The 21,828-nt window shown below is 44.3% G+C and overlaps 2 protein-coding genes and 1 pseudogene across 2 annotated transcripts; 1 reads left to right on the top strand and 2 right to left on the bottom strand.

Annotated features, from left to right (window-relative positions):
* Positions 1-6,002: 6,002 nt before the first annotated feature.
* LOC147970524 (uncharacterized) lies at positions 6,003-8,379 on the top strand (annotated as a pseudogene).
* Positions 8,380-17,133: 8,754 nt separating this feature from the next.
* LOC125555752 (protein ALP1-like) lies at positions 17,134-18,550 on the bottom strand. The gene is made up of 2 exons (XM_048718607.2): positions 18,288-18,550; positions 17,134-18,215 (listed from the first exon to the last, which is right to left on the bottom strand). The coding sequence occupies exons 1-2, from the start codon at positions 18,536-18,538 to the stop codon at positions 17,180-17,182; spliced, it is 1,287 nt and encodes a 428-aa protein (XP_048574564.2). The 5' UTR covers positions 18,539-18,550; the 3' UTR covers positions 17,134-17,179.
* A 1,155-nt stretch (positions 18,551-19,705) lies between these two features.
* Positions 19,706-20,942, bottom strand: LOC147970523 (uncharacterized). The gene is made up of 2 exons (XM_087523471.1): positions 20,463-20,942; positions 19,706-20,362 (listed from the first exon to the last, which is right to left on the bottom strand). Exons 1-2 carry the CDS (start codon positions 20,940-20,942, stop codon positions 19,706-19,708), a joined length of 1,137 nt encoding a protein of 378 aa, XP_087379597.1.
* Positions 20,943-21,828: the final 886 nt, after the last annotated feature.

Genomic DNA, 21,828 nt, shown 5'->3' with positions numbered 1-21,828 from the left:
TTTGTCACTCCGATTGTCGGAGAGGTATCTCTGGGCCCTCTCGGTAATGCACATCACATAAGCCTTGCAAGCATTGCAACTAATGAGTTAGTTGTGAGATGATGTATTACGGAACGAGTAAAGAGACTTGCCGGTAACGAGATTGAACTAGGTATTAAGATACCGACGATCGAATCTCGGGAAAGTAACATACCGATGACAAAGGGAACAACGTATGTTGTTATGCGGTCTGACCGATAAAGATCTTCGTAGAATATGTAGGAGCCAATATGGGCATCCAGGTCCCGCTATTGGTTATTGACTGGAGACGTGTCTCGGTCATGTCTACATTGTTCTCGAACCCGTAGGGTCCGCACGCTTAAGGTTTCGATGACAGTTATATTATGAGTTTATGAGTTTTGATGTACCGAAGGAGTTTGGAGTCCCGGATGAGATCGGGGACATGACGAGGAGTCTCGAAATGGTCGAGACGTAAAGATTGATATATTGGACGACTATATTCGGACATCGGAAAGGTTCCGAGTGATTCGGGTATTTTTCGGAGTACCGGGTAGTTACGGGAGAAGCAATGGGCCTTGATGGGCTTTAAGTGGGAAGAGGAGAAAGGGCCAAGGGGCTGCTGCGCCCCCCTCCCCTCTAGTCCGAATTGGACTAGGGAAAAGGGGGCCGGCCACCTTTCCTTCTCCTCCACTTCCTTCTCCCTTCCTCCCCTCTTGGTGGACTCCTACTAGGACTTGGAGTCCTAGTAGGACTCCACATCCTGGCCGCACCTAGCCTTGGCCGGCCTCCTCCTCCTCCATCCTTTATATACTGAGGCAAGGGGCACCCCATGAACATAAGTTGATCCACGTGATCTTATTCTTAGCCATGTGCGGCGCCCCAGCCACCATAGTCCTCGATAATATTGTAGTGGTGCTTAGGCGAAGCCCTGCGACAGTAGTACATCAAGATCGTCACCAGCCGTCGTGCTGACGGAACTCTTCCCCGACACTTTGCTGGATCGGAGTCCGGGGATCGTCATCGAGCTGAACGTGTGCTAAAACTCGGAGGTGCCGTAGTTTCGGTGCTTGATCGGTCGGGCCGTGAAGACGTACGACTACATCAACCAAACGCTTCCGTTGTCGGTCTACAAAGGGTACGTAGATCACACTCTCCCCTCGTTGCTATGCATCACCATGATCTTGCGTGTGCGTAGGAAATTTTTGAAATTACTACGTTCCCCAACAGTTCCATGATCCATCAAAAGAATTCACCCAAAACTTGAAAACTTCACAACACAAAACTCAAAATAGAAAACTCGTGAGCTCCGTTAGCGAAAGAAAACAAAAGACCACTTCAAGGTACTGTAATGAACTCATTCTTTATTTATATTGGTGTTAAACCTACTGTATTCCAACTTCTCTATGGATTATAAACTATTTTACTAGCCATAGATTCATCAAAATAAGCAAACAACACACGAAAAACAGAATCTGTCAAAAACAGAACAGTCTGTAGTAATCTGTAGCTAGAGCAAGATATGGAATCCCAAAAATTCTAAAATAAAATGCTGGAAATGAGGAATTTATCTATTAATCATATTCAAAAAGAATTAACTAAATATCACTCTTCAAATAAAAATTACAGCAGTTCTCGTGAGCGCTAAAGTTTCTGTTTTTTACAGCAAGTTCAACAAGACTTTCCCCAAGTCTTCCCAACGGTTCTACTTGGCACAAACACTAATTAAACACAAAAAACACAACCAAAACAGAGGATAAATAATTTATTTATTACTAAACAGGAGCAAAAAGCAAGGAATAAAAATAAAATTGGGTTGCCTCCCAACAAGCGCTATCGTTTAACGCCCCTAGCTAGGCATAAAAGCGAGAATAGATCTAGGTATTGCCATCTTTGGTAGGCAATCCATAAGTGGCTCTCATGATAGTTTCATATGTTAATTTTATTTTCTTTCTTGGAAAGTGTTCCATGCCCTTTTTTAATGGAAATTGAAATCTAATATTCCCTTCCTTCATATCAATAATCGCACCAACCGTTCTAAGGAAAGGTCTACCAAGAATAATAGGGCAAGAAGGATTGCAATCTATATCAAGAACAATGAAATCTACGGGCACATAATTCCTATTTGCAACAATAAGAACATCATTAATTCTTCCCATAGGTTTCTTAATAGTGGAATCCGCAAGATGCAAGTTACAGAGCAATCATCAAAATTACAGAAATCTAGTAAATCACACAAAGTCTTGGGAATAGTAGAGACACTAGCACCCAAATCACACAAAGCATAAAACTCATGATATTTAATTTTAATAGTTGGTTCCCACTCATCATAGAGTTTTCTAGGGATAGAAACTTTCAGCTCAAGTTTTTCTTCATAAGATTGCATCAAGGCATCAACAATATGTTCGGTGAAGGCTTTATTTCGACTATAAGCATGTGGAGAATTTAGCACGGATTGAAACAAGGAAATACAATCAATCAAAGAGCAATTTTCATAATTAAATTCCTTGAAATCCAATATAGTGGGTGTAGGAACATCTAGATTTTTATTTCTTTCTATCCCACTTTCATCAATTTCATCATTAAGATCTAAACACTCCAAATTTTTAAAACGCCTTCTAGGTAAAGGAAGATCATATTCAGTTTCATCAAGATTCATATTGCAAAATAAAGATTTAATTGGAGACACATCAATAACTTTTATATCTTCATCTTGATTTTCATAGGAATTGGAAGAACACGCTTTAATAAAGGCATCTTTGGAAGCACGCATCCTAGCGGTTCTTTCCTTACACTCATCAATTGAAATTCTCATGGCTTTTAGAGACTCATTAATATCATGCTTAGGTAGAATAGATCTAAGTTTCAAAGCATCAACATCAAGAGCAATTCTATCAACGTTCCTAGCCAAATCATCAATCTTAAGCAATTTTTCTTCAATCATAGCATTAAAATTCTTTTTCGAAGAAATAAATTCTTTAATATTAGATTGAAAATCAGAGGGCATCTTGTTATACTTTCCATAAGAGTTGTTGTAGGAATTTCCATAATTATTAGAAGGATTACTAGGATATGGCCTAGGATTAAAATTCCCTCTATAAGCGTTGTTACCAAAATTATTCCTACCAACAAAATTCACATCCATAGATTCATTATTATTCTCAATCAAAGTAGACAAAGGCATATCATTAGGATCAGAAGAAACACTCTTAGTAGCAAATAATTTCATAAGTTCATCCATCTTTCCACTCAACACATTAATTTCTTCTATCGCATGCACTTTTTTGTTAGAAGTTCTTTCAGTGTGCCATTGAGAATAATTAACCATGATATTATCTAGGAGTTTAGTAGCATCTCCTAAAGTGATTTCCATAAAAGTGCCTCCCGCAGCCGAATCTAAAAGATTTCTAGAAGCAAAATTCAATCCGGCATAAAAAATTTGTATAATCATCCACAAATTCAAACCATGAGTAGGGCAATTACGTATCATTAATTTCATTCTCTCCCAAGCTTGTGCAACATGTTCATGATCAAGTTGTTTAAAGTTCATTATATCGTTTCTAAGAGAGATGATCTTAGCGGGAGGAAAATACTTAGATATAAAAGAATCTTTGCATTTGTTCCATGAATCAATACTATTCTTAGGCAAAGATGAAAACCAAGCTTTAGCCCGATCTCTAAGCGAAAAAGGAAATAGCTTCAATTTAACGACATCATTATTGACATCTTTTTTTCTTTTGCATATCACATAAATCAACGAAGCTATTCATATGAGTAGCGGCATCTTCACTAGGAAGGCCGGCGAATTGATCTTTCATAACAAGATTCAACAAAGCCGTATTAATTTCACAAGATTCAGCATCGGTAAGAGGAGCAATCGGAGTGCTAAGGAAATCATTATTATTGGTATTGGTGAAGTCACACAATTTAGTAGTCTCTTGAGCCATCGCAACAAGCAAGCAATCTAACACACAAGCAAAAAGCAAACGGCAAAAAGAGGCAAATAGAGAGGGAGGATAGGGAGAGAGGGCGAATAAAACGGCAAGGGTGAATTGGGGGGACAGGAAAACGAGAGGCAAATGGCAAATAATGTAATGCGAGAGATAGGGATTGTGATGGGTACTTGGTATATTGACTTTTTGCATAGACTCCCCGGCAACGGCGCCAGAAATCCTTCTTGCTACGTCTTGAGCTTGCGTTGGTTTTCCCCGAAGAGGAAGGGATGATGCAGCAGAGTGGCGTAAGTATTTCCCTCAGTTTTTAAGAACCAAGGTATCAATCCAGTAGGAGCCCACGCTCAAGTCCCTCGTACCTGCACAAAGCGATAGCTACTCGCAACCAACGCGATTAGGGGTTGTCAAGCCCTTCACGGTCACTTACGAGAGTGAGATCTGATAGATAGAATATTTTTGGTATTTTTGATATAAAGATGCAAAGTAAAAAGTAAAAGCAAAGTAAATAGCAAAACTAAATAAAAGTGATGGAGATTGATATGATGAGAATAGACCTGGGGGCCATAGGTGTCACTAGTGGCTTCTCTCAAGAGCATAAGTATTCTACGGTGGGTGAACAAATTACTGTTGAGCAATTGATAGAATTGAGCATAATTATGAAAATATCTAGGCATGATCATGTATATAGGCATCACGTCCGTGACAAGTAGATCGAAACGATTCTGCATCTACTACTATTACTCCACTCATCGACCGCTATCCAGCATGCATCTAGAGTATTAAGTTAAAAACAGAGTAACGCTTTAAGCAAGATGACATGATGTAGAGAGATAAATTCATGCAATATGAAATAAACCCCATCTTGTTATCCTCGATGGCAACGATACAATACGTGCCTTGCTGCCCCTTCTGTCACTGGGTAAGGACACCGCAAGATCAAACCCAAAGCTAAGCACTTCTCCCATGGCAAGAACTACCAATCTAGTTGGCCAAACCAAACAGATAATTCGAAGAGACTTGCAAAGATAACCAATCATGCATAAAAGAATTCAGAGAAGATTCAAATATTATTCATAGATAGACTTGATCATAAACCCACAATTCATCGGTCTCAACAAACACACCGCAAAAAGAAGATTAAATCGAATAGATCTCCACAAGAGAGGGGGAGAACTTTGTATTGAGATTCAAAGAGAGAGAAGAAGTCATCTAGCTACTAACTATGGACCCGAAGGTTTGAGGTAAACTACTCACACTTCATCGGAGAGGCTATGATGATGTAGAAGCCCTCCGTGATGACGGCCCTCTTTCGGCGGAGCTCTGAAACAGGCCCCAAGATGGGATCTCGTGGATACAGAAAGTTGTGGCGGTGGAATTAGGTTTTTGGCTCCTAGTCTGATCGTTTGGGGGTACGTGTGTATATATAGGAGGAAGGAGTACGTCGATGGAGCACCGAGGGGCCCACGAGGCAGGGGGCGCGCCCTAGGGGGGCGCCCCCCACCCTCGTGACCACCTCTTTGATCCCTTGCAGTAGGGTCCAAGTCTCCTGGATCACGTTCGGTGAGAAAATCACGTTTCCGAAGATTTTATTCCGTTTGGACTCTGTTTGATATTCCGTTTATCCGAAACACTGAAATAGGCAAAAAACAGCAATTCTGGGATGGGCCTCCGGTTAATAGGTTAGTCCCAAAAACAATATAAAAGTGGAAAATAAAGCCCAATATAGTCCAAAACAGTAGATAATATAGCATGGAGCAATCAAAAATTATAGATACGTTGGAGACGTATCAGTTACCGAGATGAGTTGTCATGTGCGCAATAGCACCCGAGTCCATGTACCAGTTGCCTCCACCTCCGTAGTTACTCGGCGACGGTGCCGAGTGTAGGGCGGCCGGGAGGGCGGGGTCCCACGATGCAGGAACCGGCGGCGACGGCTGGCCTTCATAGGGTGGCACCTGAGCAGGTGCGCCGTAGCCATTGAGAGGTGGCTGAGCGAGCGGAGCACCGTACGCCGGGTTGGAGGCGCCGAAGTAGGTGGACACGAGGGAGTCCATGGCCACAGGATCAGCACTGTGGGAAACTGCGGCGGCGGCCGACCACGAGGGTAATGGCATTCCCGTCCAAGGGTTTTGCCCGACTGACCACGAGGGCGTGGGCGGGGCTGGACGCTGCGGCTGCTGCTACAGGCAGGGCGGTAGCTGGTAGAACAGTACCGTTGGTGCAGGGCCGACGAATGGGTTGGAGACGCCGGAGACGGAGAAGCTAGTGGAGGCCATAGCAGCGGCGCCTAGGTGGTGCGGCGGCCGCCAGGGCAAGGAAAGGCAGCGGCGGCTAACAAATATACAAGCACATAGAGCTAGCAAGCACACAAGCACACTGCTGGATGGATAAACTAGCAAATACAGGCACGGCCGGATCGATAAGCTAGTAAGTAGTAGCGGGATCGATCGGGCGCTAGCGGCACGGATCGGGCACAGAGTCCTGGCGATTTGGAGGGTACTGCGGCAGCGGCAAAGATGTGCGGCGGCGGCAGAAGGGCGGCGGCAGCGGCGACTAGGAGGCGCGGTGACGCCGGCTTGGAGCGGCGGCGGCACGCGTGACGGGATGCGCGGGCGGCGGCGGCGGCGGCGTGAGGAGAGGCGCGGCGGTGGCGGCGGCGGAGCGAAAGCGAGGAAAGTAACTTAAAAACTAATACCATGTAGAAGGAGAGATTTGCAATACAATAAACGTTGTATTGATGGGGTGCTGGTGCACGTATATATAATACAAGGAAGGTCTTTATCTCAATTATACAAAACTAAAAAGTGGACCATAACTCTAATACACGTGCAATACAAAATACATACTCAACACACCCCAAACAAACACACCCTTAGAGCATCTCCAATAGCACGTATAAACGGACGTGTATACCCGTTTTACACGATATGGCCAAAAAACTGGCGTCCAGCAGCTCGTCTAAACGGACGTGCAAATTTACACATCGTCCAAATCAGCCTCGACAACGTCCACAGGTAGACGATGTGAAGGCGTCGTCCAAAGCGCAACCGAAGGCCAGGTTCCTCCTTCCCGCCGAGACCAGGAAGAGGCGCGCAACCATCGTCAGGTCGCCGCCGTACCGCACCACCCTATCCGAGCCGAGGTATGCCCTTTTTGTTACCGGAGACAGAGAAAAAGGAGGGGAGGGGATCCCGCTGGGTCGGGTTGGATCCACCAGCTGCTGTCGGGCTGGATCCAGCCGCCGCCGCCCTCGGGGATGGCCGCCGCCGCCGCGCTCGGGGAGGGCCGCCGCCGCGCTCGGGGAGGGCCGCCGCTGCCGCGCTCGGGGTTGCGGGGAGCACGGGGCTGGCTTTCTCTGGCTGGACTGCGATAGCCTTTGGGTCTCTGTCGCTAGATATGTTCAGGGTAGTTAACTGAATATGTTCAGTTATACTAATGTTGCTACTACTATTTATATAGAGAATTTTCTTTGATATTGATGCTGCTAGGTAGGCTATATGATGTGGTGCTATATGAAACTTGTGTCAAATTTTTCGCAGATGTAAGGTGACGAGAGTTTCCTGGGCATGTTGAACTTTGGTGTCTCAACACAAGTGCCGGATAGTCCAGTTGGAGAGAAAGAGTCGCCCATGCTGCCAACTCAAAAAAACATCTACAACTGTGAAAGGAAAATCCACCAAGGGGAAGAATTGGTCTATTGAAGAGGATGATCTGTTGGTGGCAGCATGGGTGCACACTAGTTTGGATGCTTTGATAGAAACAGATCAAACATCAAATTCTTATTGGGGTAGGATTTATGATTACTACAGCACGCGCAAGAAAGTGTCATGGCCGGTGCGTGTTCAAAATGCACTCAACTGTCGTTGGACCACTATTAATGAACAAGTGAGCAAGTTTTGTGGATACTATCAGCAAATACTTAATAGAAACCAAAGCAGAGTGACTATTTCTCAGCAGGTATGCTCCATCTTTTTAATTCGGTTCTCTGTATATTCATGTGTTTGGTTCAAGTATAATAGGCCATTTATTTGTGCAGCAAGCCCAGGCACTTGTTCTGTAGCAGTCCAAAGATCCTAAAAAGAGGCCATTTACATTAATGCATTGTTGGTTAGTGTTGGAAAAGCATCCTAAGTGGGAGAATCGTGTGATTTCGAAGGGGCCTCAGAAAAAGCAGAAGAAGACCTCGGATGCAAGTCCAGGTACGACTTCTAATGACGAAGACTTCGAGAGATGCACTGATGCTCTTGAAACAGAGACAAGACCTGATGGTAATAAGCGGGAGAAAACCCATTTACAAAAAGCTAAAGCTTCTGCTTCTGATGCTTTTAGTCCCAACTTATCATTAGAAAATGTGTGGGCACAAAAGTTAGAGAAGGCTGAGGTCAAAGTTACCAAGAGAGGGAGATGTCATACAAGCAATTTGAGTTAGAAGAGAAGATCATGTCCATGGACACTACTGTTATGATTGGGGCTCAACAAGAATACTACATGAACATGTTGGGGAACGTAGTAATTTCAAAAAAAATCCTACGCACACGCAAGATCATGGTGATGCATAGCAACGAGAGGGGAGAGCGTGATCTACGTACCCTTGTAGATCGACAACGGAAGCATTTGGTTGATGTAGTCGTACGTCTCCACGATCCGACCGATCCAAGTACCGTTACTCCGGCACCTCCGAGTTCTTGGCACACGTTCAGCTCGATGACGCTCCCCGGGCTCCGATCCAGCAAAGCTTCGAGGAGGAGTTCCGTCAGCACGACGGCGTGGTGACGATCTTGATGTTCTACCGTCGCAGGGCTTCGCCTAAGCACCGCTACAATATGACCGAGGTGGAATATGGTGGAAGGGGGCACCGCACACGGCTAAGGAACGAACACGAAGATCAACTTGTGTGTCTATGGGGTGCCCCTTGCCTCAGTATATAAAGGATGGAGGAGGAGGAGGCCAGCCAAGGCTTGGTGCGGCCAGGATGTGGAGTCCTACTAGGACTCCAAGTCCTAGTAGGAGTCCACCAAGAGGGGAGGAAGGGAGAAGGAAGTGGAGGAGAAGGAAAGGTGGCCGGCCCCCTTTTCCCTAGTCCAATTCGGACCAGAGGGGAGGGGGGGCGCAGCAGCCCCTTGGCCCTTTCTCCTCTTCCCACTAAAGCCCATCAAGGCCCATTGCTTCTCCCGTAACTACCCGGTACTCCGAAAAATACCCGAATCACTCGAAACCTTTCCGATGTCGGAATATAGTCGTCCAATATATCGATCTTTACGTCTCTACCATTTCGAGACTCCTCGTCATGTCCCCGATCTCATCCGGGACTCCGAACTCCTTCGGTACATCAAAACTCATAAACTCATAATATAACTGTCATCGAAACCTTAAGCGTGCGGACCCTACGGGTTCGAGAACAATGTAGACATGACCGAGACACGTCTCCGGTCAATAACCAATAGCGGGACCTGGATGCCCATATTGGCTCCTACATATTCTACGAAGATCTTTATCGGTCAGACCGCATAGCAACATACGTTGTTCCCTTTGTCATCGGTATGTTACTTGCCCGGGATTTGATCGTCGGTATCCAATACCTAGTTCAATCTCATTACCGGCAAGTCTCTTTACTTGTTCTGTAATACATCATCTCACAACTAACTCATTAGTTGCAATGCTTGCAAGGCTTAAGTGATGTGCATTACCGAGAGGGCCCAGAGATACCTCTCCGACAATCGGAGTGACAAATCCTAATCTCGAAATACGCCAACCCAACATTTACCTTTGGAGACACCTGCAGAGCTCCTTTATAATCACCCATTTACGTTGTGACGTTTGGTAGCACACAAAGTGTTCCTCCGGCAAACGGGAGTTGCATAATCTCATAGTCATAGGAACATGTATAAGTCATGAAGAAAGCAATAGCAACATACTAAACGATCGGATGCTAAGCTAATGGAATGGGTCATGTCAATTAGATCATTCACCTAATGATGTGATCCCATTTAATCAAATAACAACTCTTTGTCTATGGTTAGGAAACATAACCATCTTTGATTAACGAGCTAGTCAAGTAGAGGCATACTAGTGACACTCTGTTTGTCTATGTATTCACACATGTATTATGTTTCCGGTTAATACAATTATAGCATGAATAATAAACATTTATCATGAAATAAGGAAATAAATAATAACTTTATTGTTGCCTCTAGGGCATATTTCCTTCAGTCTCCCACTTGCACTAGAGTCAATAATCTAGATCACATCACCATGTGATTAACTTCGATAGTTCACATCATCATGTGATTAACACCCATAGTTCACATCGCCATGTGAACAATACCCAAAGGGTTTACTAGATTCAGTAATCTAGTTCACATTGCTATGTGATTAACACCCAAAGAGTACTAAGGTGCGATCATGTTTTGCTTGTGAAAGAATCTTAGTCAACGGGTCTGCCACATTCAGATCCGCATGTATTTTGAAAATTTCTATGTCAACAATGCTCTGCTTGGAGCTACTCTAGCTAATTGCTCCCACTTTCAATATGTATCTAGACCGAGACTTAGAGTCTTCTAGATCAGTGTCAAAAACTTGCATCGACGTAACCCTTTACGACGAACCTTTTTTGTCACGTCCATAATCGAGAAACATATCCTTATTTCACTAAGGATAATTCTGACCGCTGTCCAGTGATCTACTCCTAGATCACTATTGTACTCCCTTGCCAAATCAGTGCAGGGTATACAATAGATCTGGTACACAGCATGACATACTTTATAGAACCTATGGCCAAGGCATAGGGAATGACTTTCATTCTCTTTCTATCTTCTGTCGTGGTCGGGCTTTGAGTCTTACTCAACTTCACACCTTGTAATACAGGCAAGAACTCTTTCTTTGACTGCTCCATTTTGAATTACTTCAAAATCTTGTCAAGGTATGTACTCATTGGAAAAACTTATCAAGCATCTTGATCTATCTCTATAGATCTTGAAGCTCAATATGTAAGCAGCTTCACTGAAGTCTTTCTTTGAAAAACTCCTTTCAAACACTCCTTTATGCTTTACAGAATAATTCTACATTATTTCCGATCAACAATATGTCATTCACATATACTTATCAGAAATGCCGTAGTGCTCCCACTCACTTTCTTGCAAATACAGGCTTCACCGCAAGTCTGTATAAAACTATACGCTTTGATCAACTCATCAAAGCGTATATTCCAACTCCGAGATGCTTGCACCAGTTCACAGATGGATCGCTGGAGCTTGCACATTTTGTTAGTACCTTTCGGATTGACAAAACCTTCTAGTTGCATCGTATACAACTCTTCTTCAATAAATCCATTAAGGAATTCAGTTTTGTTTATCCATTTGCCAGATTTCATAAAATGTGGCAATTGCTAACATGATTCGGACAAAGCATAGATACGAGTGAGAATCTCTCATCGTAGTCAACACCTTGAACTTGTCGAAAAACCTTTTGCGACAATTCTAGATAATAACACTACTATCAGTGTCCGTCTTCCTCTTGAAGATCCATTTATTTTTATGGCTTGCCGATCATCGGGCAAATCCATCAAAGTCCATACTTTGTTCTCATACATGGATCATATCTCAGATTTCATGGCCTCAAACCATTTCGCGGAATCTGGGCTCATCATCGCTTCCTCATAGTTCGCAAGTTCGTCATGGTCTAGTAACATGACTTCCAGAACAGGATTACCGTACTACTCTGGTGCGGATCTTACTCTGGTTTACCTACGAGATTCGGTAGTAACTTGATCTGAATTTACATGATCATCATCATTATCTTCCTCACTAATTGGTGTAGTAGTCACAAGAACAGATTTCTGTGATGAACTACTTTCCAATAAGGGATAAGGTACAATTACCTTATCAAGTTTTCTACTTTCCTCCCACTCACTTCTTTCGAGAGAAACTCCTTCTCTAGAAAGTTTCCGAATTTAGCAACAAAAGTCTTGCCTTCGGATCTGTGATAGAAGGTGTATCCAATAGTTTCCTTTGGATATCCTATGAAGACACATTTCTCCGATTTGGGTTTGAGCTTATCAGGTTGAAACTTTTTCACATAAGCATTGCAACCTCAAACATTAAGAAACAACAGCTTAGGTTTCTTGCCAAACCATAGTTCATACGGTGTCGTATCAACGGATTTAGATGGTGCCCTATTTAACGTGAATGCAGCTGTCTCTAATGCATAACCCCAAAACGATAGTGGTAGATCGGTAAGAGACATCATAGATCGCACCATATCTAATAAAGTATGGTTATGACGTTCGGACACACCATTACATTGTGGTGTTCCAGGTGGCGTGAGTAGTGAAACTATTTCACATTGTTTTTAACTGAAAGCCAAACTCGTAACTCAAATACTCTTCTCTACGATCAGATCGTAGAAACTTTATTTTCTTGTTACGATGATTTTTCACTTCACTCTGAAATTCTTTGAACTTTTCAAATGTTTCAGACTTATGTTTCATCAAGTAGATATACTCATATCTGCTCAAATCATCTGTGAAGATCAGAAAATAATGATACCTGTCGCGAGCCTCAATATTCATCGGACCACATACATCAGTATGTATGATTTCCAAAAAATCTGTTGCTCGCTCCATTGTTCCGAAGAACGGAGTCTTAGTCATCTTGCCCATGAGGCATGGTTCGCAAGCATCAACTGATTCATAATCAAGTGATTCCAAAAGCCCGTCAGCATGGAGTTTCTTCATGCGCTTTACACCAATATGACCTAAATGGCAGTGCCACAAATAAGTTGCACTATCATTATTAACTTTGCATCTTTTGGTTTCAATATTATGATTATGTGTATCACTACGATCGAGATCCAACGAACTATTTTCATTGGGTGTGTAACCATATAAGGTTTTATTCATGTAAACAGAACAACAATTTATTCTCTTACTTAAATGAATAACCGTATTACAATAAACATGATCAAATCATATTCATGCTGAACGCAAACACCAAATAACACTTATTTAGGTTCAACACTAATCCCGAAATTATAGGGAGTGTGCGATGATTATCATATCAATCTTGGAACCACTTTCAACACACATCGTCACTTCACCCTTAACTAGTCTTTGTTTATTCTGCAACTCCCGTTTCGAGTTACTAATCTTAGCAACTGAACTAGTATCAAATACTGAGGGGTTGCTATAAACACTAGTAAAGTACACATCAATAAGATGTATATCAAATATACTTATGTTCACTTTGCCATCCTTCTTATCCGCCAATCACTTGGGGTAGTTCCGCTTCTAGTGACCAGTACCTTTGCAGTAGAAGCACTTAGTCTCAGGCTTAGGACCAGACTTGGGCTTCTTCACTTGAGCGGCAACTTGATTGCCGTTCTTCTTGAAGTTCCCCTTCTTCCCTTTGCCCTTTTCTTGAAACTAGTGGTCTTGTTAACCATCAACACTTGATGTTTTTCTTGATTTCTACCTTCGTCGATTTCAGCATCACGAAGAGCTTGGGAATTATTTTTGTCATCCCTTGCATATTATAGTTCATCACGAAGTTCTACTAACTTGGTGATGGTGACTAGAGAATTCTGTCAATCACTATCTTATCTGGAAGATTAACTCCCACTTGATTCAAGCGATTGTAGTACTCAGACAATCTGGGCACATGCTCACTAGTTGAGCGATTCTCCTCCATCTTTTAGCTATAGAACTTGTTGGAGACTTCATATCTCTCAACTCAGGTATTTGCTTGAAATATTAACTTCAACTCCTGGAACATCTCATATGCTCCATGACGTTCAAAACGTCTTTGAAGTCCCGATTCTAAGCCATTAAGCATGGTGCACTAAACTATCAAGTAGTCATCATATTGAGCTAGCCAAACGTTCATAACGTCTGCATGTGCTCCTGCAATAGGTCTGTCACCTAGCGGTGCATCAAGGACATAATTCTTCTGTGCAGCAATGAGGATAAACCTCAGATTACGGATCCAATCCGCATCATTGCTACTAACATCTTTCAACACAATTTTCTCTAGGAACATATCAAAATAAACACAGGGAAGCAACAACGCGAGCTATTGATCTACAACATAATTTGCAAAATACTACCAGGACTAAGTTCATAATAAATTTAAGTTCAATTTAATCATATTACTTAAGAACTCCCACTTAGATAGACATCCCTCTAATCCTCTAAGTGATCACGTGATCCAAATCAACTAAACCATGTCCGATCATCACGTGAGATGGAGTAGTTTCATTGGTGAACATCACTATGTTGATCATATCTACTATATGATTCACGCTCGACCTTTCGGTCTCCGTGTTCCGAGGCCATATCTGTATATGCTTGGCTCGTCAAGTATAACCTGAGTATTCTGCGTGTGCAACTGTTTTGCACCCATTGTATTTGAACGTAGAACCTATCACACCCGATCATCACGTGGTGTCTCAGCACGAAGAACTTTCGCAACGGTGCATACTCAGGGAGAACACTTCTTGATAATTAGTGAGAGATCATCTTATAATGCTACCGTCAATCAAAGCAAGATAAGATGCACAAAAGATAAACATCACATGCAATCAATATAAGTGATATGATATGGCCATCATCATCTTGTGCTTGTGATCTCCATCTTCGAAGCACCGTCGTGATCACCATCGTCACCGGCGCGACACCTTGATCTCCATCGTAGCATCGTTGTCGTCTCGCCAATATTATGCTTCCACGACTATCGCTACTGCTTAGTGATAAAGTAAAGCATTACAGCGCGATTGCATTGCATACAATAAAGCGACAACCATATGGCTCCTGCCAGTTGCCGATAACTCGGTTACAAAACATGATCATCTCATACAATAAAATTTAGCATCATATCTTGACCATATCACATCACAACATGCCCTGCAAAAACAAGTTAGACGTCCTCTACTTTGTTGTTGCAAGTTTTACGTGGCTGCTACGGGCTTAAGCAAGAACCAATCTTACCTACGCATCAAAACCACAACGATAGTTTGTCAAGTTGGTGCTGTTTTAATCTTCGCAAGGACCGGGCGTAGCCACACTCGGTTCAACTAAAGTTGGAGAAACTGTCACCCGCAAGCCACCTCTGTGCAAAGCACATCGGGAGAACCGGTCTCGCGTAAGCGTACGCGTAATGTTGGTCCGGGCCGCTTCGTCCAACAATACCGCCGAACCAAAGTATGACATGCTGGTAAGCAGTATGACTTATATCGCCCACAACTCACTTGTGTTCTACTTGTGCATATAACATCAACATATAAAACCTAGGCTCAGATGCCACTGTTGGGGAACGTAGTAATTTCAAAAAAATTCCTACGCACACGCAAGATCATGGTGATGCATAGCAACGAGAGGGGAGAGCGTGATCTATGTACCCTTGTAGATCGACAACGGAAGCGTTTGGTTGATGTAGTCGTACGTCTCCACGATCCGACCGATCCAAGTACCGTTACTCCGGCACCTCCGAGTTCTTGGCACACGTTCAGCTCGATGACGCTCCCCGGGCTCCGATCCAGCAAAGCTTCGGGGAGGAGTTCCGTCAGCACGACGGCGTGGTGACGATCTTGATGTTCTACCGTCGCAGGGCTTCGCCTAAGCACCGCTACAATATGACCGAGGTGGAATATGGTGGAAGGGGGCACCGCACACGGCTAAGGAAAGAACACGAAGATCAACTTGTGTGTCTATGGGGTGCCCCTTGCCTCAGTATATAAAGGATGGAGGAGGAGGAGGAGGAGGAGGCCGGCCAAGGCTTGGTGCGGCCAGGATGTGGAGTCCTGCTAGGACTCCAAGTCCTAGTAGGAGTCCACCAAGAGGGGAGGAAGGGAGAAGGAAAGGTGGCCGGCCCCCTTTTCCCTAGTCCAATTCGGACCAGAGGGGAGGGGGGCACAGCAGCCCCTTGGCCCTTTCTCCTCTTTCCACTAAAGCCCATCAAGGCCCATTGCTTCTCCCGTAACTACCCGGTACTCCGAAAAATACCCGAATCACTCGGAACCTTTCCGATGTCCGAATATATTCGTCCAATATATCGATCTTTACGTCTCTACCATTTCGAGACTCCTCGTCATGTCCCCGATCTCATCCGGGACTCCGAACTCCTTCGGTACATCAAAACTCATAAACTCATAATATAACTGTCATCGAAACCTTAAGCGTGCGGACCCTACGGGTTCGAGAACAATGTAGACATGACCGAGACACGTCTCCGGTCAATAACCAATAGCGGGACCTGGATGCCCATATTGGCTCCTACATATTCTACGAAGATCTTTATCGGTCAGAACGCATAGCAACATACGTTGTTCCCTTTGTCATCGGTATGTTACTTGCCCGGGATTTGATCGTCGGTATCCAATACCTAGTTCAATCTCGTTACCGGCAAGTCTCTTTACTCGTTCCGTAATACATCATCTCGCAACTAACTCATTAGTTGCAATGCTTGCAAGGCTTAAGTGATGTGCATTACCGAGAGGGCCCAGAGATACCTCTCCGACAATCGGAGTGACAAATCCTAATCTCGAAATACGCCAACCCAACATTTACCTTTGGAGACACCTGTAGAGCTCCTTTATAATCACCCATTTACGTTGTGACGTTTGGTAGCACACAAAGTGTTCCTCCGGCAAACGGGAGTTGCATAATCTCATAGTCATAGAAACATGTATAAGTCATGAAGAAAGCAATAGCAACATACTAAACGATCGGGTGCTAAGCTAATGGAATGGGTCATGTCAATCAGATCATTCACCTAATGATGTGATCCTGTTTAATCAAATAACAACTCTTTGTCTATGGTTAGGAAACATAACCATCTTTGATTAACGAGCTAGTCAAGTAGAGGCATACTAGTGACACTCTGTTTGTCTATGTATTCACACATGTATTATGTTTCCGGTTAATACAATTATAGCATGAATAATAAACATTTATCATGAAATAAGGAAATAAATAATAACTTTATTATTGCCTCTAGGGCATATTTCCTTCAGAACAAGCAGAATGAGATCGCCGCTCGCCGGTTCAACACATCGGGTTGAACCATTTGTCAGGTCTGCTAGTATTTATCGTGTGAACTATTTTCATATCTGAAACTATTTTTCATATCTGAAATATTTGTTGTGTGTGAAAACATTGCATTATGGCATAACTGAAATAGTACATCATTACAACCGCGTACAGGATTGAAAACACTACATTATTACAACTACGTCCATAATCATTTGTCTCCAAACTTTTGCCAGATGTGCTCAACTAGATCATCTTGGAGCTGAGAGTGAAATGCTCTGTTTGTGATCCGTTGATGCATTTGAATAAACACACTCAGTTTTTCCGCATGAGTATGAGATGGGGTCACCTTTACTCCCATAGAGTCATAGATGTAGTCATGTGGACCGCTGTCTCGCTCATCTTCGACTATCATATTGTTCATTATGATGCAAGCTTTCATGAGATCACCAATTTCTTTACGTTTCCAACCTTTTGCTGGTCCTCGAACAATGGCAAAACGGGATTGCAGAACTCCAAATGCTCTCTCCACATCCTTTCTGGCCCCCTCTTGTCTTTTGGCAAAACGTTTCTTCTTTCTGCCTTCTGGAGCTGGTATGGTCTTCACAAATGTTGCCCATGGTGGATATATACCATCTGCAAGGTAATACCCCATTGTGTACGGATGACCATTGATGGTATAATTCACTTTTGGAGCTTCACCTTCAGATAGCTTTGCAAACACAGGTGAACGTTGAAGCACATTTATGTCATTGAGAGACCCTGGTAAACCAAAGAATGCATGCCAAATCCAAAGATCCTTTGAAGCAACTGCCTCCAGAATCATTGTTGGCTTGTTCACATGACCTTTAAACATGCCATGCCATTTTTTAGGACAATTTTTCCAAGTCCAATGCATGCAATCTATAGACCCTAACATACCAGGAAAACCTCTTTGCTCCCCTATTGCAAGCAATCTAGCAGTATTTTCTTCATTTGGAGATCTCAAATACTGGTCCCCAAATATTTCACAAATAGCTATCACAAACTTTTTGCAAGATGCTAGATTTGTAGATTCTCCAGACCGACAATACTCATCCGCGGCATCAGCCGCATATCCGTAAGTTAGCAGTCGCATTGCCGTTGTCATCTTCTGCAGAGGATGTAACCCAAGAGCTCCAGCAGAATTTCTTTTTTGCTTAAAATAACTGTCATGCTCAAGTACTGCTTCAGCTATGCGATTAAACAAATTACGGGACATTCTATACCTGTGCGGAAAAACAAATATGAGATATGAAGATGAAAAATAGGCAGACAGGGAATAATGTAGTAATACTAACCTTCGGCGAAAATAACTTTCGGGAAAAGTGGGATTTTCTTTGAAGTAGTCGCTCCACAGTAGAACAAATCCGGCATCTCTTCCGCGATGCAAAAATTGTCGTCCCAGCGTGGAACCGCCATGACGTCGAGCATTTGCCTCCTCTTCCTCCTCGCGCTTTGCAAATGCTGCAAGAATTAGTTCGTCGTCGTCCGATGAAGACGACGACGACGAATTCATGAGCATATCCAAAACGAATCCTGTTTCACTCATTGTGTTGTAGCACAAGATGGAAAGATATTTAAGAGAGGAGAGGGGTGGTATATATAGGCCAGCAATAGAGCCGTTGGAATAGAGCTGTTGTAATAGAGCTGTTGGAAAGGTAGCCGTTGGAAATATAGCCGTTTGGAAAGTGCCCATTGAAAAAATAGCAGTTGACACTGCAATAATAAATCGTTGAATTATTGTTAAGATGGTAGTTGAATTGGTAGTTACAAATTAATATTAAAATATATGAGAGAAAATGTAGACGTTTTATATATACATGTTCTATTGCAAAACTGAATGTGTATATGAGGGAATCTTTTTAGACCATTGTCTATATAGATATATAGACGTCCAAATTTACACATGCTATTGGAGATGCTTTTATAGGCTCCCCAGTCCCCATCACCTGCCTTCAAAACTACACCCTTTTCTATGGCTCCGAGACATAGTAGTGACTTAAAACAAGTGAGATGGTGGAGTGAAACAATTTAAGCGGTCGCGAACCAAACCAGATCAGCATATGGTACTAGGAGAGATTCAATGTTACTCATCAGAAACCCACTCGCTCGATTCTTTAGATGCCTGACTGGCTCTAGTAAGCCTGGATATGGGCTCCATACGGTTTGCTCCATCGGAGGAAAGCCGACTGGATCCGCTAAAATTATGGATGGCTTAACACATTGTCAGCGATACAATCCAGATGAAGCTGGTTGAAGGGGGACTGCATCAGAAATCTTTCGAACATATCCATGGGATACTTCACCAATTCTTGGGTTCTGGAGCAAGTTCTTAGAGCATTACTAGTAGAATCCTCAAACCCTCAAATCTTAAAAGTAGTTTTAAGAATTGAGTTGTGCCACTTTTTGACACTTTTAAGGGTTGAAAAATAGAGGCAAATACTAGAACCCTCAAACCCAACCCGTAAACTGCTTTAAGGATTGGATTTGAGGATTCTAGTCTTTGCCTCGACCTCAACCTTTAAATCTATCATTTGACATCTCATAATTCATGACAACAAGAACACAATCAACTTCCAAACAAACTACCAAATGACAATCATTGATGCATGGTTCAATAGTTTACATCACAAAATCATCATCTTCCTCCTCTCATCGGCACCATCACCCAAAAGTTGTACCTCGGCGCCATCTCATAGACCACAAGTGGGCTCCATCAAGTATCTCCATTGGCACCGGTGGAGTCGTACACACCGCCACCACCACAACTACTCATCGGAGTGTCACCTCGAAAAATAGAGGACGCAACACGGAACATCCTCTCCCTCTCCGCGATGTCTTCCTTGTAGTCCTTCCACCATTGCAATTGGTCTTCATCCATGTCCTTCTTGGACATCATCATGTGCTCTTTCTCTTCCACCATGAGTTCTTTCCATACCTTTGCCTCTTTGAGCTTGATCATCCTCTCCTCCAACTCGGCCTTGCGCTTTGCTTCTTCACGCTTTGCTTCAACTTGTGCAAGCTTGACCTCTTTCTTCTTCTCGGTGATAAGAAGCTTCGTCTCCAATGTCTTCGTTGTCAATTCCTCTCTTGCCTTCATCATGTGGTCCATCTTCTCCCTTAGACGTGACGCCTCTTCTTTCATCTTCACCCTTAGCTTGCCCTTTTTGTTTCCCTCGGGCTTGCCCAAGTTCCTCTCCTCCTCATCTTCACTATCATCCATCCTTAGCATTACCGACTTCTTGGGTGCGGTCTCTTGATCCCTCACCTTCCACTTGTCAAAGGTTTGAAGAATTGACCAAACATGCTTAAATGGGAATGGCTTGCCCTTGGAAGCGGCCATCTCCTTGTACCTCATGCCGGCAATTGTCTCCTATCAACCACACATAAATCACATAAGAACCCACCAATATCATCTATCACTTGGTCCATGGCACACACATAATCAAAATAGTGAAGAAATATGTACTCACATAGTCACTCTCCACGGTTCCACTAGGTGGTGCATCTCTCACTTGGTCCATGGCCGCACTCCAACGAGAACAAGCGGGCTTGATCAACTCCCACCGGCCATGAAGCGAGCGGAAAGAGCGATGGATGAACCCACTATTCTTCGGCTTGATCTTACAATAGACGTCCTCGATCCTTTGCCAATACCGTTTACCGGTTTGATCGGTGCCGGTGGTTGCATCCATTCCCACAGCTGCCCAAGCACGAACCAAGAGGACATCTTCCGCCTCGGTGTAATTTGTCGACCGCGCGTGTGGGCGGGAAGCGGCGGTGAATGCCTCCTCCCCTATCTCGGCCACCTCCTCCTCGTCATCCCCCACCTCCTCCTCATCTTCCTCCTTCTCCTCCAAGTCGTCACCAACCCTAAAGGGATCTAGAGGCGGAGCTCCGAGGTCCACCTCCGCGTTTTGGAGGAGGTCTATGAACGAGGATGGATTTGCCATTTCCTCGAACACCTCGTGCGCGGCGGGAGGAGGTTCGGTGACGGCGGCCGCCGCGGGCTTCTTCCGCGCCGCGGGCTTCTTCCGCGGCTTGGTCACGGCCGGGGACGAGCCGGCGACCTTGGAGGCCGCCCCTCGCGGCCCATGAGAGGCCGCCTTCGGCCGGCTCTTCTTGGTAGCCGGGGCGGGCGGCGGGAAGGCGGCGAGGGCGGGAGCCGGTGCGGGTGAGGCGGTCGGGGCGGCAGGAGGTGGTGCGAGGCCCGCCCGCCGCCGCTTGGCCCCGACGTGGGTCGCCGCCACCACGTCGGCGATGGTCGGTTGGGCGGGGGCGGGGGCGGGGGCGGGCGGGACGGGCGGGGCAGGAGCGGCGGCCGCGGCGGGCGAGGGCGCGGCGGCGGCGGGGCCTTCCATGGCCGGCGCAGCAGCAGGCGGCGGGACGCGGGCGGGAGGAGGAGCGGTTGGCTCCCGCGCGAGCTCGGAGCGAGCGACGAGGAGGAGTGCGGGTTGGGGGGAGATTTTCCCCTCAACCCCTACTTCTACAGATTGCAAATTGGTTTGAGGGTTGGACCTCTAAATTTTTTTACGGGTTTGAGGGTTTAAAGGTTCTAGTCTACGGCGTTTTTTCGGCGAAAACTGTAAAAAAGCGGTTATTTTTAGGGGTTTGAGGGTTTGAGGGCTCTACTAGTAATGCTCTTATAACAGTAAGAAACTAGCCTGTATCGCTACTCTTTTACATAGCTGGAGGATTCACAACCTTTTAATGATCCTTATATTTGATGAACTACAAGGACAATTCTGTGGAGTTCCAATACCAGTACTTGACTGAAGCCCAAACTAATTATTTATTTCCATATGAATTACTACATTGCAACTTGAAGCGTTTACAGTT

The sequence above is a fragment of the Triticum urartu genome, chromosome 5A (genome assembly GCF_056163025.1).
Source record: "Triticum urartu cultivar PI428250 chromosome 5A, HENAU_Tu73, whole genome shotgun sequence".
In the NCBI taxonomy this organism is placed as follows: Eukaryota; Viridiplantae; Streptophyta; class Magnoliopsida; order Poales; family Poaceae; genus Triticum; species Triticum urartu.
This window is presented reverse-complemented; position numbering and strand designations above follow the sequence as displayed.